This window comes from Heterodontus francisci, chromosome 30 (genome assembly GCF_036365525.1).
Source record: "Heterodontus francisci isolate sHetFra1 chromosome 30, sHetFra1.hap1, whole genome shotgun sequence".
Classification (NCBI taxonomy): domain Eukaryota; kingdom Metazoa; phylum Chordata; class Chondrichthyes; order Heterodontiformes; family Heterodontidae; genus Heterodontus; species Heterodontus francisci.
In genome coordinates this window covers 50,937,814-50,962,153 of record NC_090400.1, presented here as the reverse complement: position 1 = coordinate 50,962,153, position 24,340 = coordinate 50,937,814, and the positions used below count along the sequence as shown (strand labels likewise).

General features: G+C 40.1%; 1 protein-coding gene across 11 annotated transcripts in view; it reads right to left on the bottom strand.

Annotated features, from left to right (window-relative positions):
• The window catches only part of nf1a (neurofibromin 1a), a 291,554-nt gene that overhangs the window by 197,491 nt on the left and 69,723 nt on the right, over positions 1-24,340 (bottom strand). For 10 of the 11 annotated variants that reach the window (XM_068010585.1, XM_068010587.1, XM_068010588.1 and 7 more), the window contains exons 9-13: positions 21,779-21,952; positions 18,926-19,054; positions 15,062-15,136; positions 7,294-7,425; positions 4,682-4,816 (exon numbers count right to left, since the gene is read on the bottom strand). In XM_068010585.1, coding sequence (XP_067866686.1) covers positions 4,682-4,816; positions 7,294-7,425; positions 15,062-15,136; positions 18,926-19,054; positions 21,779-21,952 — 645 coding nt within the window. The remainder of the gene's footprint in view (positions 1-4,681; positions 4,817-7,293; positions 7,426-15,061; positions 15,137-18,925; positions 19,055-21,778; positions 21,953-24,340) is intronic. The other variant, XM_068010591.1, reaches the window with a different exon arrangement.

Below are 24,340 nucleotides of genomic sequence, written 5' to 3'. Positions count from 1 at the left end.
TAAAGGAAACTACGAAGCTATAAGATGCGAGTTGGCCATGACGGATTTGGAAACGTTACTTAAAGGGATGACAGTGGATAGACAATGGCAAACATTTAAACAGCACATGGATGAACTGCAACAATTGTTTATCCCTGTCTGGCACAAAAGGAAAATGGGAAAGGTAGCCAAACCATGGCTTACAAGGGAAATTAGTGATAGCATTAGATCCAAGGAAGACGCATATAAATTTGCCAGGAAAAAAAACAGACCTGAGGATTGGGAGCAGTTTAGAATTCAGCAAAGGAGGACCAATGGATTGATTAAGAAGTGGAAAATAGAGCACGAGAGCAAGCTTGCTGTAAAACTGACTGTAAAAGTTTCTCTAGGTATGTGAAAAGAAAAAGATTGGTGAAGACAAATGTAGGTCCCTTACAGTCAGTAACAGGGGAATTTATTATGGGGAAGAAAGAAATGGCTGGCCAACTAAATGCATACTTTGCTTCTGTCTTCACAAGGGAGGACACAAATATCATACCAGAAATGTTGGGTAACACAGGGCTTAGTGAGAGAGAGGAACGGAAAGAAATCAGTATTAGTAGAGAAATGGTGTTGGGGAAATTGATGGGATTGAAGGCCGATAAATCCCCAGGGCCTGATGGTATGCATCCCAGAGTACTTAAGGAAGTGGCCCTCAAAATAGTGGATGCATTGGTGGTCATCTTCCAAGATTCTATAGACTCTGGAACAGTTCCTACAGATTGGAGGGTAGCTAATGTAACTCCACTATTTAAAAAGAGAGGTAGAGAGAAAGCAGGGAATTACAGACCAGTCAGCCTGACGTCAGTAGTGGGGAAAATTCTAGAGTCCATTATCAAAGATTTTATAGCAGAGCACTTAAGAGAACAATGGTAGAATCGGGCAGAGTCAGCATGGATTTACGAAAGGGAAATCATGCTTGACAAATCTACTGGAATTCTTTGAGGATGTAACTAGTAGGAGTTGATGAGGGGGAGCCAGTGGATGTGGTTTATTTGGACTTTCATAAGGCTTTCGACAAAGTCTCACATAAGAGATTAGCATGTAAAATTAAAGCGCATGGGATTGGGGGTAGTGTATTGCAAAGGATAGAAAATTGGTTGGCGGACAGGAAGCAAACAGTAGGGATAAATGGGTCTTTTTCAGAATGACTAGTAGAGTACCGCAGGGAATGGTGCTAGGACCCCAGCTATTCACAATATACATTAATGATTTAGATGAGGGAATTAAATGCAATATCTCCACATTTGCAGATGACACAAAACTGGATGGGAGGGTGAGTTGTGAGGAGGATGCAGAGAGGCTTCAAGGTGATTTCGACAAGTTGAGTGAGTGGGCTAATGCATGGCAGATGCAGTATAATGTGGATAAATGTGAGGTTATCCACTTTGGTAGCAAAAACAGGAAGGCAGATTATCTGAACGGCTATAAACTGAGAGAGGGGAATATGCAGCGAGAGCTGGGTGTTCTCGTACACCAGTCGCTGAAGGTCGGCATGCAGGTGCAACAGGCGGTTAAAAAGGCAAATGGTATGTTGGCCTTCATAGCGAGAGAATTCGAGTATAGGAGCAGGGATGTCTTGCTGCAATTATACAGGGCCCTGGTGAGGCCACACCTGGAATAGTGTGCGCACTTTTGGTCTCCTTATCTGAGGAAGGATGTTCTTGCTCGAGAGGAAGTGCAGCAAAGGTTTACCAGACTGATTCCTGGGATGGCGGGACTGACGTATGAGGAGAGATTGAGTCAGTTAGGATTATATTCGTTGGAGTTCAGAAGAGTGCGGGGGATCTCATAGAAACCTATAAAATTCTAAAAGGACTTGACAGAGTAGATGCAGGAAGGATGTTCCCGATGGTGGGGGAGTCCAGAACCAGGGGTTATAGTCTCAGGATACAGGGTAAACCTTTCAGAACTGAGAGGAGGAGAAATTTCTGCACCCAGAGTGGTGAACTGGTGGAATTCGCTACCACAGAAAGCAGTTGAGGCCAAAACATTGTATGTTTTCAACAAGGAGTTAGATATAGCTCTTGGGTCTAAAGGGTATGGGGCAAAAGCGGGAACAGGCTACTGAGTTGGATGATCAGCCATGATCATAATGAATGGCGGAACAGGCAGGCTCGAAGGGCCGAATGGCCTACTCCTGCTCCTATTTTCTATGTTTCCATGTTAAATTGTACATTCTTAAAAATTGCAACATTAATGTAAAAATGTGTACTTCAATTTCCAACAATAGAAAACATGACATGGATCATACTTCCAGAATTATGCAACAAACTTGTATGAAGATTATATAGTTTAACAGGGTAACTATATAGGAAATACTAATTGTGGATCACAGGACACCATGCAGTACAAATTTACTTTTGTCTTTACTGCTGCAATGGCAGATCTTAGAAGTCTATCAACCAGTATCATCTGATAGGTTGCTAGGTCATGTCAGATCACCTAAAACCCCATTCATGTTCTCTTGATATCCTAAACCAAATATCCTTTCCAAACATTAACAAAGTGAGTTCAACTCCCTTATCTAATTCCATGACAATCCAAGCCCAGTTTAATAGTTGCTGGCATGAAAACCACAGCACTGTCAGACGGAATTGTGTCTGGTATTAAAAAGGTCATTCTGTTGCCATGCCTCAACATGCCTCTCACACCTTTCCTAATGAGCATGCTCGATTTCTCAGCTGACTCAATCTCTAATATATGAACCAAAAGGTAACCAAGTTGGATCTTCAATCTAAGGGGTTACTTAACCCACAATTATGGAAGTATAACTGACACTGGAAAATTTATGTCTTCTCACTCAGGTGGGCTGTAAGAATGGTTATTAAGGAAAATTAAAATATTTTCACATGGGCAATAGGGGCACTTTTCTAATAATGACCCAGATAGATCATGGTCAACATGAAGAGCACAGTAAAAAATTCAAATCAGTTAACTTTACGTAACTTGCTCTGTAGATCTCATGAAAGCTTCGGAGGTGCAAAATTAAATTTTCTTAGATCGCCATTCAAATTGGTCTTCACACCTACTGGTCTGTTCATAAATACTCTGAACTGCCATGTCTTTCCATCAGCATCTTGTTTCCATCCCAACTGTTCAACTGGCTTTGTATCTATTGTTGAAAAAGGTGGTTTTGTTTTCCTTACCTCGGGGTGTCAAAGAAATTATAGCACAACCAGAGGCTAACCAGCCTGCAGCACCTGTGCCAGTGCCTAGCTCTTAAACTTCAGTGCTTGGAGTAAGCCAAAGTCAAGGTGATACTCAATGACCCACAGAACTCCTTTGCCTTCCATTAAGTCCAATATTTTGCATGTTCCACTACTCATCTTTGCCAAAGCTGCTATGAAAGCCTAAACTTTCTTGGCCACACAGTAATGACTTATTTAAAGCTGCTGCACTGTTTTGAAAATTTATCTCTCGGATCCATTACCGTAGTATAAAACTGACCAATACTGGTCCAACAGCCAAAATCCATTTTAAGCTACTTCATTTCATAATCCTTTGCATTTCTTAACTCTAGCCACTTTCGGGTATGATAACGCCCATTTCCTTCATTGCTTCTTCTCAGTTATATGGCAAGGAGTAATTTTCAGAAGAGATGTGCATCAACAGATGATTAATAGTTCCAAGTTATTCCATGAATTTTTTTTGTTGCATAAAAGGTCATTTCCCCAACAGTAATGAGCTATCAAAGATGAATTTGAGGTAATATGTGCTATTGTTCTCAGCTTCTTCATTCTTCTTGCACCCCAGTGCCTTAAATCTCAATTTCTTGACTTTAGTATTAATGCCGTAGCAAGTTTCACATTCAGACTCAATTATATTGGGCTCAGTGGCTATTATAATTGCAATGTTCTTTTATTCTGGATGTAGAGTCGAATGAAACTGGAGCTGAATCTCACCAGGTCTCACCATATTCAAGTGTCAGTAGACAGATGCTAGCCCAACTGGATAGCAGTAAGAATAGGCCCTTGCTAAATCAAAGGATCGGCTTACTCCTGGCAGCAGTTTCTATTGGTATATAGAGAAAGCACAATGTACACGCCTTAATTTGAGAATCCTTGGCCGAGTGCATTTAAATTCTGGTAATCCTCAGTTCCAGAATGGATCCAAGTCGAACTAAATCTTGAAGCCTCTGCAACACTAAGAGTAATGCTTGTGCTCATCAGCTTTTTCCATAAAACTCTCAAACTTCTTGGCTTGGCAGACAGCAGCAATTCAATTTACACCCAACATTATCCGATCTTTCGAGCACAGATCACGCATGTTTTGTAGTATCCACACTGATTTCACCTGTCACAGAATTCTACTCATCACACATCAATCCATGACTGGGCACCTGGCAATTCAAAGCTTTACCAGTGCTCTACTCTCCACTTGGATGGCACCATTCTCTCACAGAATTCAAAGCTGGACTTAAGAGTTGCGAATAAATGAAGTGATGCATCAGCATTCGTGAGCAAACAAATAAAATTACAAACCATCATCCTTGCTTCTCAGAATAAAAATAGTATTACTATTAAACAAATTATTAACCTGGTTACTTCTTGGTTTTTAAAGTCTTAAGATTTCTGTTGCTGGTCGCAAAAAACATGCACTAGCTTGTTGACATGAATGTTCCTTCCAAGCTCAGAGACTTACATCCCACACCAATACTTACATGTAACATAAGCTTTGGGTCTCCATGAATTAATTTCACAATGGCCAACAATAAAAATTTATAACTTCGGGTTTCCGAGTCTGTTGGTTTTTCTTTAAATTTAAGGCTTGTCATTTTCTCCTTGAACGTAAGACTCTGAAATAAATTTTTAAAAAAAAGAGGAATCATAAAGATAAGCAAGATGGCCCGCTTCTTACAATTCACCTGATTATACCAATTAAAATATTGCTCTGGCTTTGAAAGTACTGAATGTCTGATTCATATGTTAACAAGACACTAACCTCTACATACATATATTTATGCTTATTAAAACCACTATGTACATTCAAAAACAATTATAGAACAATGGAGCCAAGTGTGAAACATTAGTAAATGCATGGCAGAAAAGGAACTGTTTAAATTTAATCAGATCTTTTTCAACAGTTAAGATTTTATTTGAGAAGGTGGATGCATGCTACATATTCAGACCTAGATGGATTATGTTGGGTTTACTAATGTAACTAAACACAGAAAAGGCAGTGGTCTAATTGCTTTTCTGTGATAGTTACTATGAATCATACTTACAGCAACAGAAGCCCACTGCCATGCAAAACAGTGACTGGTTGGCGTCTGATCATGTGAGCGACAGCAGCCAATAAGCACAGAAAATAAAGCAGAAGACAAAGCACCACCAATCAATGTCAGAGTAGCCATGTTAAACAGCTGCTACCTATCCGAACATGTGATACTAAATATACATTAACAAATGGGTTATGAAATGAAAGGTTTTGCAACATGTTTTACAACTGCGATACTTTCCCCCACCCAGTCCTCCCAATAAACTGTCAATACTTTTGGTCAATATACTCCAATTCACGAATATTCAATATACTCCACTTCTTTTAACTTCTTTGGAAAAAAAGACTACAATACTTCATCCAATTGATGTGTACTGCACAAATATAGCAATATTAGACCTAAAATATTAGTTTTCAATAAAACAGCAAATTAAAAGCTCAAAAGGCAAGACTACATAAATTTAGCTATGGGTTCCCAACCTTCAATATTCCTTTACTTCTACTTATGAAAATAAATCACCTTTTCTCTATATAATCTACAAAGCATCATCCCCTAAAGCTGAATTTGGCACTTAGACCATTGGAAATCTAAAATACCAACAATAGACAAGTACAAAAATTTACCTGGTCTGTCCGGTTGTCATGTACCAATTCAACACCAAATGAGCAAAATAGACTACAGTGTAAAACAAACATACACAGCAAGTGTCCAATGTGAAAATTAGAGATCAAACGTCTGTACTACAGCTGCTACAGAAGGCTAACGTCGTTTGTCCAATTGCTTCATTTTGGCCACTATCCTTATTCTTCCAGCTAAAGAATTATGCTGACTGTCAGAGATAGCAATGGATAGAAGACAAAAGAAATAAAATAACTACACTGAAAACAAGAAAAACTGTAACAATCTAAATACATGGTTTCCCTATTGTTGGTGCCTTATATTAGCTCAGAAAGAAGCCACTGGTCAAGCAGGAATATTTTGTTTGTCAGCTTGTGAGGTCAAGATATAACGCATCTGCAGCTTCATTAGTCACTATTCTTATCTGGCTAAGTTTATCAGCCATTAGAAAAAACAGAATTCTAGCCACATAATGTACACCTGAGTGCAGGGAAATGTCATGACTTGCTGCCAGCAGCTGGGTTTAGAACAGCTTTGGAGGGTGCCTGGGATTAGGGCACCTGCCTTGTCAGATGGGAAGAATTACCTTGTATTCAAGACTAAATAACACTGCTTTAGCAAAGGTACTTAGTACAGATGTATTGTTGTGCACTTTTTTGACTAAGGCAGGCTATTGTACTTATAGTACATAATGAAATCCAGACTTCAACTAGTTTCTGTTGAAACACCTTGGGCTTCCAACTTATGTTGTTCGAGGCTATCATTACAGTGCACACTTGGTTGCAAAATGCATAATTCTTGACATCTAACAAAGGGTATGTAGTTCATAGAAAATATAACTCACCTTGACAAGTTTGTTCACTTGTCTGCTTAAAAAAGTTTTTTTTATAAGTTGGCTTCAAGTTTATTTATTCATAAACTTCCATACTAAAAAGAACAAACTGTCCAACAAAATAACTACCATTTGTGCCAGTAAAGGGCCGGTCTTTGTATTTGTCTATCCCTACTGAAAAGCAACTTGCACAGCCTAAACTAAAAAATTTCCTTCTTGTTCTCTCAAAGTATTTCACCTTTCCAAAACTAAGTGCATGGGAAATATCCACAAATTTCTACAGGCCACTGCACCTCAAAATTAATTTTTTTACCAAACCAGTAACTCGCCTTAATTTTAACACTGAAAAGAATTACTCAGCAAAAAATGCACTCTACGATAAAAATCCAATGATGTCTTATATCTACCAAATCGGTTAATTATTTGGACTCTAATATATTCTAACTGTTGCAAATTAATAAGTTCATTTGTATTTTGGGATGCATGGTGCAAAAAAAAATTGCTAGAAACTATATATCCCAGACAAACAGTTATGGAAAAACTGCAGGAATGGCATGATGGAAACATACAAATAATGCAACAAGAAACTGTTGAACAGGCGTACCGATGTCATACGCAAGGGAGCATGCGTGCTGCAGCTCTGGATCACCCGATTCAGAGTTTCCGCTAACATGCCTCTAAGTTCTCCTGAGTAACAGTACACGGCATCGATCTTAGGCCACCAATCCACTGCAGACTGAAAAAAGGGTTGGGGTGGGGGGAACCAAGGGGGGAAAAAAAAAAAAAGAGAACAAAGTGAAATTTATTTTACCACAGTACAACTGAATCATGACCTTACATCTATTCCTACAGATATCTTCACAATTCGAAATGTCAATACACCATTCCTTTACTGTCCAGAAGAGGGCAGATAAGAGTTTTAACACCTGTCCAGCCTCCAAAGCCAATGTTTCCCTGCAGACTTCTGATGTATTTTTAAGACCATTTTATCCTCCTATCTTCATGGTCTTCACAAAACTTTCAGTGCCTAACTGCATTTGATTTTGTGCTGTTACTTGCTCTCATTAGGAACTGGGATCAGATTACTAAACAGAGTATTAGTTCAGGCCAGATTCAAACACAGATACCAGAGGTAAAAGATCAGTGTCCTAATTAATGCTGTACCACCGAGCACCTAACAACGCTATTAGTAACTAATTCACGTTCAAAGAGCATTCGCTTCAGGAGTTTGCTTTTTCAATAGATCCTGGAAGCTGAAGGGAAGTCATTTACCAAATTTAATCCCAATTTGCTTCAGAAATTCAGTACAATCGCATCTTCTTTGCAAAGAAGTTACAAATTGAAATACTTTATCTTAAGTTTGTTACATAACTGAATTTCACTGAAGTGCAGCAATCATTTTTTTTGTTTATGCATTTATTCATCATGCATTTCCTACTGGTTAAGATAGGACAATTATTGTGTTTATATTTTGACTTTTCATGTGACAATGGTTTTCAAAGTGATACAAAAAGACAAGAACAGACAAGAACAGACCATACATTGTACAAATTAATGCATCTCTTACAGGATGCAAGGCCAGTGAGTAATCTTGTCTTCAGCAAAAGTAGGGGAAGAAATCAGTGCAGGAAATGCGAATTGACTATTTGTTTATTCAGTGCCAGGAAGTAATCAAGCTGTATTCAAGCAGTGCTAACAGATGAAAAGTGTTTCCAGGTTTAAATTATCCTAACTCAGAAACCACAGGAGAACCAGAAAAGCAGCACTGTGAATAAAATAAACCACCACTGGAAAAACTGCCATGATTTAAACATGTCTTATAGTCTTTTGTTAAGTTCAAGACACCACTGAAAAGAAAACAGCATTGTTATTTTATAAAATCATTGCACGTAACAATCGTAGCTGCTGCATGTTTAGCTATCAAGTTATGTTTCAGTCAACAGAAAAAGCTGACCAGCTGGAGTCAAAAACATTGCTACAGACTTTCACAGGTTCCTGTAGTTAAAGCAGAATATATAGGTTCATTTTTCTGTTTATTGTGCAAATAATGATTTCCATAATTCATGTTAAATCACTTAAAAGAATGCACCAACACTATTTGCACTGCTGCAGTCAAGTAAACATAATTAAAATTTTCATACTGTAAATAATGAAAACCAAATAAGACCAAACAATGGAAAATACATACCAGCACCATTAGCATTGGAAGAGAAAGAAATTGGTGAATACTTTGGGTAGAAACCCTCTTTCAGAACTAGGTTAATGCAAGAACCATTAAGTTGATAAATTAAAATCAATCCCTTAGCCGGCCCAGGAGGGGGCATTATATAATTTTTAGTGCAGTTTTACACATGTAATGTTGAAGAATTACAACTTTGCTCATGGAAAAAAAAAGGTTTCACTCTTTCCCCCACCTTACTTTTTGTAACTTATTTTACCACTTTAGATTTTCCCCGCTCCATTCAAGACCTCCCTTGTCCTTTTGACTGTTCTCAGCCCCTGTTAACGCCACTCTTGAGCTAACCACTAGGAGGTGCAAGAGTGCCATAGGTCAACTTTCCCTCAGATCAGCTTTCTTCTGGGATATCTCACATCTCCAATTGATTCTCCCCACACAGACCAATTACAAAATTTGAATTCATTCCCCTCTCCTCCTGGACAAACGCATATCTGACCAATTTCTACAGTTTTTAATTAATTCAGCCACACACCATGCAACCAGACCACCCACCGCTTCCCACCATTCTTTTACATTCTTGTAATTTTACTCTTCTCTTTCATACACCTTCTTTAGCAAAGAACAGAAAGGAGAGGCGCTACATGGCCATCAATGCCACTCCATTGCAACTCTGAGGAGGAGTTTGAATTGCCTATTACTTCAATTTTCCTACATTTTCCATGAGGAACTGATTGCTAGTTATCTCCTTTCAATGGCAGCATATTTGAAGCTAACATGTCAGAGTGAGAAAATCCACATCCTGCCACAGTGCAGTGAAATACAACATTGTGCCTCCCAAAACTAGGAACTTTCAGTTCATGGGAAACCAGTCCTCAATAACAATTAACTGCACATGCATTCTGGAGACTTCTTATTGAAACTGACTGGAGGAAAAGAGAGAATGTTTTGCACATTAAGAGCAATTTCATTAAGGAGCTTCTATTACCACCCCAATCCAACATACGAGAATTGCCAATCACAATCACAGTTGCCAACCATCTGTTCAATCATGGCTCAACTAGCATTGCTGGCTCACTCAATGCCTACTCCATAAAGTTTGGATATTGTACATGAGCATAAGTGCTAGACTATGGACTTTACGGAGTAAGAGTCAGTAGAACTGGAAGTGTTATTTGTGGTGCCACTGCATGAATGGAGCTTAAATTTTATACTGCCCTGCTACTGGTCAAAGTTGGACCCAAATCCTTTCAAGCAGCTCTTCGACAACAAGTACTATTTCTCCATCTAAGGACATCAGATCTACTAGGAATCCTATGCGCTATCCACCTTCTAGCACATTCGGCATGACTAACTGCTGTACAGAATGAAAAACTCTTACCTTTTTCCCCTCTACCCTGCCACAATAAGACAAACACAAAGCATTGCAGTGCCTTCAATTCACATTGTCAATTTAAAAGGCTACCTTCAGTCTTCACAACCTTCGCAAATATATCAAACTGTCACAACCAGTAAATATAGTGTTTAAAAAGCCACGATTGTTAAAGAAGTCAACTTGTGAATGGCCAAAATAATGTGAAGTATTCCCTCAGGATTGCCAACTCAACTCACTGCACTATTGTGGCAGATCAGAGTTTTTAAAAATCTTATCTACAGTCCCAGAAATGCTACATAGGACATTACTGAAACCTTCCAAGTTGTAATCTTATATTTACAACAAAAGAAAGCTACCACACATCTACAACAACAATTCATTTATTCTGTGTAAGTTCAGGCTAAACGATTGTCAATCGTTATGCAACAGTACCTTTGCTTTGTCATTTCAGTATCTGTGTGAAGACACAGTATTGTATTTCAAGTTAGAGAGAGAAGCAGCAGACTCTTTTAGCAACTAAACACTATTTTAAAAAACCCTCTGACTTTTGGTTGCAGTGATGGATTTAAGGTATGGCAACATGTAAGAGTAGCGTAACTACATTGTGAACCACTGTAATTGCTAATGTTGCCATCTCATGGGTGGAGATGTGCACCTTTAAGTACAATTTGCATTTTACATTATGTAATTCAAAAATGTTTATTCAGCACATAAAAGTTATTTTTCTGCACAAAGCATTGGCTAGATTTAAAGTATATACTTACAACATGTGGACAGTTTGATTTCTCTGTAGCAAACTGTGGGTTAGGTTACAAATAGACCTTGCAGACCAATGTCACACAATTTCACAAAGAGTACACAGACTAGTTTTGAAAGAGATAGATAACTTGATGGGTCAAAAATGTCTGTTAGGTACAAGATCAGGCTTGGCTGACATGCACTCCATGCTCAAATAGCTTCCCAACACTCAACAGCTTGAATCACACGTAAGAAGTGGCTACCTGGGCAAATTACTGGAGGGCTACCAACACCTATGGAACTGTATCCCAGGAACAGAGTATTGCTCTGCCAGAAGCCAAAGTGTACCAAGATTTAATGTGATAAGGCTTTACAACAGGCTGCAAAGTACTCAAGAATTCTAACAATTTTAACATGTTTCAGTTGCACTCACCGAATGCAAGAAAAGTCAGCAAGGATTACAAACAGGGAAAAAAGTTGTTTTGTTGTAACTACTCATTATTACATAGTTTGTGGAAACTTTAATTAAGAGCAATTAACAACAGCCATTTTAAGTTGCTTGTACATTAGCCATGTTTTAGCAGTGTAAATGCCTCGAGCTGGTTCCTGGCATTTAGCTGCTAAATCTAGGTACATTTTCCTAACTGCAGACTTATAGAACACCTAACAGAGCCTACGAGTCTGCTGCAAGAATAAAATCAGAAAATGCTGGAAATACTCAGGTCAGGCAGCCTCAGTGAAGACAGAACCATCCTGAAATGTCAACTCTTTCTCTTTCCACAGAAGCTGCCTGACCTGTTGAGTATTTCCAACATGCGCTGTTTTTATTTCAGATTTCCAGCATCTGCAGTAGTTTGCTTTTGTAGGTAAAATGTTAGAATCTATTCTAAAGGATGTGATAAATGGACACTTGAATAATTATGAGCTGATTGGGCATAGTCAACATGGATTTATGAATGGGAAATCATGTTTGACTAACCTGTTACAGTTTTTTGAGGATGTTACTAATAGAGGGGAGTTGGTGGACATAGTATACTTGGATTTTCAGAAGGCTTTTGATAAAGTTCCGCACAGGAGGTTGGTTAGCAAAGTTAAAGCACATAGGATAGGAGATAAAATACTGGTATGGATTAAGGATTGGTTAATAGGCAGAAAACAGTAGGAATAAACGGGTCATTCTTGTATTGGCAGGCTATGACTAGTGGGGTACCACAGAGATCAGTGCTTGGGCCCCAGCTGTTCACAATATAAATCAATGATTTGGATGTGGGGACCAAATGTTCACAGATGACACAAAACAAGGTGGGAATGTGTGTTGTGAGGAAAATGCAAAGCGGCTTCAAGGGGATTTGGACAGAGTTAGTGAGAGGGCAAGAACAGGGCATATAACATGGAATATAATGTGGAAAAATGTAAGGTTATCCATTTTGGTAAGAGGAACAGATGTGCAGAGTATTTCTTAAATGCTAAGAGATTAGAAAGTGTAGAGGTACAAAGGGACCTGGGTGTCGTCGTCAATAATTCACTGAAAGCTAACACGCAGGTGGAACAAGCAATTAGGAAGGCTAATGGTATGTTCGCCTTTATCACAAGAGGATTTCAGTACAGGAGTAGTGAAGTCTTGCGTCAGTTGTAAAGAACCTTGGTTAGACTGCACCTGGAGTACTATGCGCAGTTTTGGTCCCCTTACCTTAGGAAGGATATTATTGCCATAGAGGGAGGGCAACAAAGGTTCACCAGATTTGTTCCCGGAATGGCGGGACTGCCCTATGAAGAGAGATTGGGGAAACCAGACGTATTCTCTAGAGTTTCAAGAATGAGGGGTGATCTCATTGAAACCTACAAAATATTTAAAGGGATAGGGAGGGTAGATGTAGCTAAGATGCTTCCCCTGGTTGGGGAGTCTAGAACTCGGGGACACAATTTCAAAATAAGGGGGAAGCCACTTAAGACAAGGGTGAGGAGAAATTTCTTTACTCTGAGGGTAGTGAATCTTTGGAATTCTCTATCCCAGAGGGCTGTGGAATCTCAGTCATTGAGTATGTTTAAAGCAGAGATTGACAGATTTCTAAATACCAATGACATAAAGGGGATCGTGTGGGAAAAAGGCATTGAAGTGGATGATCAGCCATGATCGTATTGAATGGTGGGGCAGGCTGAGGGGCCTACTCCTGTTCTTACGTGCCAGAACATGGATGGCTGACAGTGCTGCATAAACCCAGGCACTTGGCTCACAGGTAGCAGCCTTCCTGGATCTGAATTAAACAGCACCAAGGTAAAAGTGCCTTCAAAACACAATTGCTACCAAATTCAAAGTTTGAAATTAAATAGAGTATTGAAGAAAAATACTTTGAGAGTATATCTTACTATTGGGACTTTTATTGTTAGCAAAAGAAAAATTCTAATCCATGACAAATAAGCTTTTGTGGCCTTGCACGTTCAGCTTTCCTTCACAACCCACACCCACCTTGATGGACTGCATTTAAGCAGTGATTTGAAATAATTGGCTTGGAAGAAACACAAAGTTTGAGTATGCAAGGAAGCTGAATACACAATGAAAAACTAATTGAAGCATGCAGAGTTAAGGACATCATGCTGCAAGGATACAGTCATGGCATCTTCAGGTTTAAAAGCTGCAGTTCCACAAATTGAATTTTGTTTTCCATCCACTGATAATAGCATTATAAACCCCCTTGCTGTTCCTTGCTCTAGCAGCAGCAGAGGCTCGCTTTTCTGCGGACCTCAAGTTGCTGTTGCTTCTTCCCCATCGTCTGTTGGAGAACAGCGGCAGGCGAAGCACTGCTCTCTAAAATCCGGCTTTGCCTTTATCAAGCACCTTAGATGCTCTCTGAAACATTTTGCCTCCAATAACAACTGTGCTTTCACTTCAAATCTTCATGGTCTATTGCTGATAATTTGAATCTAATTTGAATCAAGTACTGGGAATATAGCCAAGTGGGAGTGTAGTGCTAAAGATTCAAATCAAATATTTAAACTGAGCAATTTTTAATAAGGTTCATATGCACTCGACATCGGGAGACAACATGCAACTTAAAACATGATCCTCTGATCAATTCTTTTCAAAGGTTGCAAAGCTAATCGGACTCCCTCATATACTTGCACTGATTTTTTTTTTTTAAACATTCGTTTTTCTTTTTGGCCTAGGTGAAGGAAACCATCTTGCAAAGATCAGTGAAATTATTCAATTTGTAATTATGCTCAGAAAAACAGTGAATGAATCCCTCAAAGTTACTTGCTTATGATGAAGTAGTTTGTTTACCTTTTTAAGGTCAGTGAACATTTCCTTGACAACATCTGAACCTCATTTCTACTCCATTTGGACCAGGAATAGTTGTAAACCTTTGGATTATTCAAGAATTTCAGAACAGGAACAGCTCTGCAGAAGGCTTAATGTAGAACCTGGATGCATAGAACTCACAGGCCCAGGTTCTGTACAGGGTAAACTGACCACTGCCAGGGCAACAGTTGGGAATATATTAGCTTTACAACTTGGACATGAGGAAGATCAATCCTGACAAAGAGTTTGTACTGAAAACATGAATCTTTTTGTCTTAATAGTGGCTTGCTTGCCTATTGTGTATTAATCATTTCTATTTTTATTTCAGATTTTCATCAACCAAATTTTTTTTTTATATCAAAATTGATTCCAAACACTAAATTGACAGGCCCAGCCAAAGGACAGGCAGATTCCTCAGGACCTGCTTTGAGGCTGCCCCAATATTATTTCACATTTCAAGGTCAGGAGAGAGAGAAAGACATTTACTCAGTCTGTGCCACATTCAAACTCAGATGAAAGGACAGTGTGACGACACAATGCAGCACCCCAACCAACCTTCTGCCTCAGAAGTTGTAACACCAGAAATCTTCATGAAATAAACAAATGCAAACCAAACTGAATCTACGATGCTTCAATAAAAGGCACAATTAATGCAATACTTCGTATTATGACTTTACCACAACGTATTGAGATAGCATTCAGAAGTTTGGCAATTGCATCAACAGGAACTATTCAAATCTCGTTATACAGAAGGCTAACAGTTTGCTGCATCAAGGAATACTTACATTGGTAATAATTCTGTGCAGTGAATTAACCAACACATAATGAAAGGTTGGAGGGGAGGATGATGCCAAACAGACCTGCAACACGATAAATAAAGAAGTTGATGTCAGCAGGAAGGTGAAATCTAATCTACAGAATACATCTGCCAGATTGTTATAAAAACTCATGATTCACAAACTAACCTGCCCACCACCCTACCTCACCTGACCTACTTGCGACGTGCGCACTTCAAGGCTGGCTCTTAACGTGATATGAAATGTCACTGGTTAAATAAAATAATTACAGAAGCCCAACACCACCTTCGTGTAGTAGGGACTCATAACAAGAATGCAGCCGTGCCAGTATCACCCACATACCAACAACTATTTAAAAAATGCTTTTAAAATAACACATTTAAATAGGTTATTTTTCATATTCTGTGTTCTCATTAATGAGATTCTGCCTCTACTTGTGGACAGCTGGGGTGCCTTCTCCAGTATTAAATTAAGCATTATCCTTTACACATGCATAACATTGCAATCTACTGTAGGAACAAAATGCATCATGACTGAATCATTGCTGCGCTCACACCTTTAAATCCTTTTTAAGAGCAAAATAGAGTGAAATTAGGCACTCCCTGTAGCTACATCAGCTTTGGTTCAGTGGTAGCACTCAAGCCTGAGAGTCTGAAGGCCTTTGGTTCACACTCCTCTCCAAAGACTTGACATATCAGAGCAGTAATAAGGGAGTGCTGCTTTGTTAAAAGGTGCCATCGCTCAGACAAGATCTTGACCCAAGGCCCTGTTTGCCTTCTCAGGTGAGCATAAAAGATCCAATAGCATTTACCTAAGAACAATGCTCTTGCAATAATTTTATTACTCAGTATTTATTACTCAACCAACATTACAACACATTATCCAGTCATGTGCCTCACTGCTCTTTGTGGGAGTTATTTGTGCATTAATTGGCTGCCACATTTCCCTATATTACTACAGTGACCTCCCTTCAAAAGTACTTAATGGACTAAGAAACACAGACTGAGCACAGCAGGACTCCTTGTGTTGACATCCTTTCATCTATGACAGATGATGGACACGCAGCAAACAATCGATTTAGGTGGGGTGTCTTCTCTTCGTGCACCTTTGCTGATGGTTGTGATGGCCAATCCTCGAGAGGCAAGTTCTGCCACAAGTGCCGCACGTAAAGCTGCCAAATGACAATGACAGGCGTTGATGCCTATTGCCAAGCTGCTGTTGCCACTGGTTGCCATGGTAGTGCACACGGGATGTGTCGCCATTTCCCTCTTTCGTCAGCTAGTGACTCCCAGGTGCGATAGTCAACATTTAGGGCCTTCATGTTACGCTTGCAAGCATCCTTGAAGCGGAGCTTTGGGGCCCTCAACTGGTCGGCTGGTCCTAGCTACCTCAACATGCAGAAGGTCCTTGGGTATGCAACCATCTACCATCCTGCAGGCATGTCTGATCTTGGGAGCTCTGCCTTTGCGAGGACTGCTGCGTGCGATTTTGTCCTGCAGGGATATAACCATAATGTGCTGCAGACAGCAAAGATGGAAAGTCATCCATGCTTCACAGCCATACAGCAAGGTGCTGAGAACACAGGCCTTATAAAACATCAAACTGGTCCCAAGGGTCAGCTTGGTGTTATCCCATGTGCATTTCCTAAGTCGGCCAAAGGTGGTAGTTGTGTTCCTTATGTGTGTATCAAGCTCTGCATCAAGGAATAGACTGTCTGTCACCATGGACTCAAAGTAGCAGAACTGGCTAACAACTTCCAGTGGGGTGTTATTTAGTGTGATCAGGGGAGATGCAGAAACACCTTGTCCCGTGACCACAGTTTTCTTGACACTTATAGTCTTGGAGAACAAGATGCAGGCATGGGAAAGACAGTCCTTGAGCCTTGATAACTGAGTGTCTGTGTGAGCAACTAGCACAGCATCACCAGTGTAAAGGAGTTCTCTGATCAGGACGCAATGTGTTTTTGTCTTTATCTTCAGTTTTGATAGATTGTAGTGCTTACCATCTGACCTAGTGTGGAAGTAGACTCCTTCTATACCAGCAAGGAAGGCAAACGTCAGGAGCATGGAGACGATGATGCCAAACAGAGTGAGGGCTAGGACACAACCCTGTTTCACTCCACTCTTCACTTCTAAACTATCGAAAGTGGAGCTATCAAACTGTATAGTGTAGAGCATGTTGCCATGGAAGGAGCAGATGAGACTGAGGAGCTTCAATGGACAGCCAATTTTTCCCAAAATCTTGTAGAGCCCTGCTCTGCTGACAGTGTCGAATGCCTTAGTGAGATCTACGAAGGTAAGGTAAAGGGGTATACTCTGTTCCCTACACTTCTCTTGAAGCTGGCGTATGGAGATGATCATGTCCACAGAAGATCTGCTTACATAGAAACCGCACTGTGCTTCCAGGTACACTCGGTCTGCAAGTAAATGGAGTCTTTATGATCCTAGCAAAGGCCTTCCCCATGACGCTAAGGAACAATATGCCCCTGTAGGTGTCAGTCTCCTTCCACCCTTGTTTTTGTATAGTGTGATGATTTTGATATCATGCATCTCCTGTGGAACACAGCCTACTTTCCAGCAGAGAAAGAGAAGGCCATAAAGGTGTGGCAATAGATGGGACTTTCTGTACTTGGAGTTCAGCTGGGATTACGTCCTTGCTGGGTGCCCGTCTGTTTGCTAGGCAGTCTATGACTTTGTTGAGCTTCAGTGATGAGGGTTCTTCATCCAACTCATCCATGGCAGAAAGTTGTGGGAGAGCGACTCTCCAGTACAGTAATTAAATGCAATATGACTCCATCCATCCACAGGCTGGACCATTTTTTTTGTTGTATGATACCATCTTCTGTGGCCTAGTATGTCTCCTGTTTGGTTCCACTAACTAACTTACACATACCAATAGGCTCATTTTGTTTCTTTGCAGTTATAGAGTTCCTCTACAGAAAGATGAAGTGAAAAGCTTTTACAAGAATGTTGTGGATCTGCTAGTGAACTATCAATAATACAAAGGTTGGCAGTTCAATCTCCATCACAGCAAGCTTGGCAAATGATTTTAATCAATCTGATAATTTATAATGTAACCAGGGGAAATGGTCATGAAAACTACTGGATTGTTGAAAAACCCATCTTGCTCATCCTTCTAGGGATCCTGTCACTGCTGCTCAACAGGTGCGGCTACAACAACACTTTAAGCCACATGCACTAATTTTAGTAGACAAGTTACATACATTTACAATACAGCTAACTAAACCTCACGTGTATAGTTATTAACATCTACCACTGTTCAGTGCCGTACTTCCTTCGATACTAAATGATCAAAAACACTTGCATTCTCTGCTTTTCACTTCACCATTTTGCCAAGTGCACAAAAAATTTAAAAGTACACACACATATGCCATGTAGATATCAATAGTGATTACACGCCCAACAATTGCTCATTTTTTTAAAACTAAGAATCAAATGCAATTAGTCACATCTGGATTCCCAATCAGCCACATATGGCTAGTGGCCGATGCATCGGACACATATCCAAGCTGACAGCTATGATAATACTGTCTACACCATGAATGTGGCCATGAGAACAGGGGATAGCAGGAGAATCAGCTTGTTTCCATCAGAAAAACAGATGTAGTATACAGCAGGTTCCTCATGTTACCCCCTCCCCATCTTAACTCTTCTAATGCTGATTCATAGTTAGTGATTTAAAATTATCTTTTTCTAGGGAATCTTCATACTAATGACAAAGTATTATAACTTGTTTGAACTCTTATATACCATGTCCTTAAATATGCTCATGTCAAAAACATGAAATTAAAATTAAACTTTACTGAACCAGAATGAAAGCATAGTTAGATACCTTGAAGTGATTATTGTTATGAGGGTTGATGCGAAAACAGGAAACAAAACAGTCTATCATGAGATCCACATCTGCACTCTGGCTGCCAGCACCTCTGGAGAAAGGCTTGCTAGGATTAAACAACAGGGCCTGTGAAATAACAACAGACCAAAGCAATTACTGAGACAAAGAACTATAGATGTAATACTGTAATGTAATTATCAGATGAGGCTTATTAAAAAGAGTTTATTTCCTTGATCAATTTGAAAGCTCCCACTAAAACCAAAAAACATTAAAAAGAGGAAAGGAAATGTAATAACAAGTACTCTCATTTCTATGCCATCCTTTTCCTTTAAGCACTGTTTATTAGTCCTATCGATTTCAGGGTTTGCTTTCTGAACTTAGGTCAAATATTAAGTTTACAAACAGTTTTGGGTTTAATCAGAATAACGTTGGAAGGAACAGCGAAGAGCAAACTTTATACAACTGTCTTCAAAAGTACCAAAATAAAAGCAAAATACTGCAGATGCTGGAAATCTGAAATAAAAACAAGAAATGCTGGAAATACTCAGCAGGTCTGGCAGCATCTGTGGCGAGAGAAGCAGAGTTAATGTTTCAGGTCAGTGACCCTTCTTCTGAAGAAGGGTTTGCTTCTTCAGAAGGGTCACTGACCTGAAACATTAACTCTGCTTCTCTCGCCACAGATGCTGCCAGACCTGCAGAGTATTTCCAGCATTTCTTGTTTTTATTTCAGATGTACCATGCTGAAAGGAATCTTTGCCTGCATCCCCAACACTTTCTGCCCCCATGAAACTTCATTCAGCTTCCTTAAATGACACAGCCATCTACCTCAGTCTTGTCTGACGATAGAGATGATGTGCCCTGTGTTAAACAAGAAAAATGTGTGTGTGCATCACTTTAGAACTGCAGCAAGCAGATAATGATGTCTTAGGGCTTTATTGGTTTAAGTCTAATTTTAGATTTCCATTTTGGGTTCAAGAAGAAAATCAGAAACCTTGGTTATATCTAATTATTGAACATAAAATTAAACAGGACGCTTGTCACAGAGAAGTGGGATGCAGTTTCACATCTATGTATTCCAAAAATGAAGTGGGGGGGGAGGGGGGGCGCGGCAGAAAGAAAGAGAGGGAGGCAATCTTCTCCGGGAATCTAGGAGGTAGTAAGTAGATGCCAGGTGCTTCCTCATTACCAAGAAGCATGAGGGGGTTGGAGGAACAGTCACTATCTGTCTAAGGACAGCTTCCAGTAACCAGGGTGCCATTAGCAAAAGTCTAGAAACGGACTCCCTTTCTACCTAACTGGGAATTATGGATAGTGCCTTTTCTTTTTATGGAAAGCAATATTAGTTTTTGTTTTAGTTGGTCTACAGGAACTAACTTGTCTCACATTTAAGAACACTCCTTTAGCACTAAAACAGAACATGTTGGGAACATGGAAACTTTTGGGATAGGTTTGCCACATGGCCTTGAAATTTTGGGATTATGGAGATTGACTCAGTGGAAGTACATGCCCAAGCAAAGGCCTCAGACCAGTCGTGAAATCTTGTCGGTAACTTTTCTGGTAAACCTTCGGTGTTTGCATTGCTAATTACACAAAACCAATCCATTGCATTTTAGAACAGCCACAACAGTTCCAACCTGCAACCTTTATTTTAACGCCTTGGTGAACAACAGTGAATGATACATTGTGACATCACCTGTCTGAATACAAGAGGTGACAAAGCCCATACTGTGACACCTCCTGGCTTCTGGTTTTCAGATGCCAAAATACTTGAAGAATGGCACATAAAGCGATGACCGTCCTCAACTGTTCATAGAAATCATAGAATGTTTACGACACAGTAAGAGGCCAGTTGGCCCATCGTGTCTGCGCTGGCCGAAGAACGAGCCACCCAGCCTAATCTCACTTTCCAGCATTGGGTCCATGGCCCTGCAGGTTACGGCACTTGCAGTGCATGTCGAGACACCTTTTAAATGAGTTGAGAGTTTCTGCCTCTACTACCCCGACAGACAGTGAGTTCCAGACCCTTATCACACCTTGGGTGAAAAACATTTTCCTCATCTCCCCTCTAATCTTTCTACCAATCGCTTTAAATCGATGTCCCCTAATCACTGTCCTCTCTGCTAAGGTAAATAGGCCCTTCCCAGCCACTCTATCCAGGCCCCTCACAATTTTGTACATTTCAATCAGATCTCCCTTCAGCCTCCTCTGTTCCCAGGAGAACAACCCCAGCCTATCCAACCTTTCCTCATAGCTGCATTTTGCCAGTCCTGGCAACATCCTCGTAAATCTCCTCTGATGCCTCACCCATGCTCTAATTGTGTACCATAGCAATAATAGGGAATCTGTGAACCATGTTAAAATCCAAGTTAATTTTTTCTCTTCCTTTTCACTTGCACCACGTACCAATCCACAGTCAAGAAATAGGGCCAAACAACCAGTCACCCTGGACGGTTAATACCCGTCTTTATCCAGTTGCTTGGAACTGCAAAAGCAGAACATTGATCTTCCCTTAGATTTAAAAATTCTCCAAATAAGCAAATACTAGGAACTCGTGAGTGCAAACCTATGTCATTCACTTCAATGATGCAGCACACTCGTGCACAAATTAGCTACACCAACAATCCTGGCAGAATCTTTTTTAAACAACTATTGGGAAACATAGATGAAAGACCAAGCCAAATTAAAACATCTTACTCTCAAACTGTAGAAACAGTTGCCTCCTTCAGTCTTCCCTTCCCCAAACTCTTTGCAAACTTTTAAACACAAGTTTAGAATAATCTTATCCCCATTTCTCACTTCATCTATTGGTGCCTCTTCAGCAAATTAAGACATGTAGCTGAAATTCCATACCTTTAGATCTACAACCATGGACTGAACCTGAAAGCAGATGACAGAGTTGTCCTCCCAGCTGATATACGTGGAGGCCTTGCACAGTTTAACACAGGCTATTGCAGCACTTTCGGTGAGCTGCCGACTACCACCATGACCAGCAAGAGCTTTCTTTAAGTTATCCAGAAACAACTTCTGTACAAAGATTAGGAAGACAGCAATGAGACAACATAATTCAAAATGAACTTGTATTAATTTATAAACTCACCTTCTTTAGCCTTGCATCAGATCAGTTACAAGTAAAAAAAAAAACAAGTCTAAACTGAAGGCAAGACATTATTAAGGAAATTTGTATAGTGGTTGCTTGGCTTGGAACATAAGGTCATCTGAGTAAACTGGGACACAAAGTATTGGGGGGAAGAAATGCCAGACCATGTATTTGGGGTTGAGGTAGATAGGAAAAGAATCAGAAATGGACAATGGGATTGCCATTTTTGTTTCCCTGAAATAATTGTTGGTATATTTATGTTAAACTACATTTGAGGGGCACATTGTGGGAACCATCATGCCAGTTGTACTTGAGTTTTTTCCCTATTGGAAGCCAATCTGAATAATTTACACTTACAGCCTAAAACACATTCTGTTAAAAAGTTCCTTTTTTTAAAAAATCATCATTCTGGAGTCTTCATCTCCAGGTTGAGTACTGGCCAAATGCCAGCTGTGGAAATGGGCATAAGCTAACAGGATCCTGACGGAGTCCCACACTAATTCTGCTTCCAAAGTTGAAAGAAAATATATACCTGTATACATTCCATCACAAGGACAGGAGGACAGAAGGGATGGGGTGGGGTGGAGTGGGGGGTGGGGGGGGGGGGGGGGTGCGGCGGGGGAAGAGGTGGTGAGAGGGGCGGGGGAGGGAGGTGAGGGGCAGGGGGAAGGGGAAAGAAGGGTGGGAAAAGAGAAAATTCAGAATCTGTTATTTCTAAACATTCCAACAAACCACAGCAGAAGACTATTCCATAGCTCAAGTGTTTTCATAGGGGGTGAAGATCATCTGATCATGTATAAATGTTCGTCATCATTATGTAAGAAACTGCCACCAATGACTCAGCATACAACTGCTCTCTAAATGTTTAGTCATTCTACTAACAGCAATGATGCAGATGGCTTTGCTTGTTAAAAGTACAGTTTAAAGCATGAAGCAAAATACGTGCAAACGGCACAAGTGCATTTTCTTTTAATCTAAATGGTGGTGTGAGTAAGCAAGGTCCCTTAAGTCCTCGGTGAGACAGGGTGAGTCACTGGACATGCTTTCATAGTTGTATTTTTTTCCAAAACAAAGTTGCACAGTAGGTAACTGCACAGAACAGTTGCTTGCAGCCCAGCTAACCTTAGACCTGACTGAATTTGAATGAAAATTTCCAACAGCTGACATATTTGTTTTATTCTCAACTGGTAGAGGTTTGCAGCAAAATTCACCACCATTATTGGGAATCGATTACACAATTTCATTGAGAAAAAAAACTAGGATGAGTGTCGTCATTGAAGTGTCACGATTTCGAGGCTGTAAATATACAGTGGGCGGCACAGTGGCGCAGTGGTTAGCACCGCAGCCTCACAGCTCCAGCGACCCGGGTTCAATTCTGGGTACTGCCTGTGTGGAGTTTGCAAGTTCTCCCTGTGTCGGTTTCCTCCGGGTGCTCCGGTTTCCTCCCCCAGCCAAAAGACTTGCAGGTTGATGGGTAAATTGGCCATTATGAATTGCCCCTAGTATAGGTAGGTGGTAGGGGAATATAAAGACAGGTGAGGATGTATAGGGACAGGTGAGGATGTGGTAGGAATAGGGGATTAGTGTAGGATTAGTATAAATGGGTGGTTAATGGTTGGCACAGACTCGGTGGGCCGAAGGGCCTGTTTCAGTGCTGTATCTCTAAATTACTGGGTATCATTGTAGGAGCTTTAACCAATCTTTTTGTAAGGCATGAACTGTAGTTAAACTAATTGAGGGCTGCAATTTTTTTTTTAAGAAAACACTGCCAAAAATAAAACAAAATTTTCCCCAGTCTGTCTTATTTTTGCTCTCCTTCCCCTAGAGTGTTCATCTGCATCTGTGGATCAAACATCCCACAGGCAGAACTCTACAGCTTTGCAAATGGCCACTTAATGAAGAGTAGCTGGAATGACTCATCAAATATTTCCTTTTTTAAAAAAAAAAGTACAAGACCTCTGCTTAAAGTTTCTCCACAGCAATACAGTTTCAAACAGAAAATGCTGTGGGGATTGTACAGTCAACGCACTAATGCTCTCCAACAACAATATAGAACTGCCTTTAGAGTGTGGTGTAAGCGTCTGCTTTCCTCAGAAACTTGAGTCTCAGTCTTCCAGAAGTCAAGTTTCAATGAACCAATTTGCATGCTAGTGATCTATGCACAAAATTAGCTAGTGTGCATATGGAATCCGTTATTTCATCTTGGATTTATAGAATGCACCTAATAAATGGCTCATAAATCCAGGAAGAAATCTGTAGTGGACTCCCCTAGTTTATATGATCCATGCTGACCAACCAGGTCATGGACTTCATTT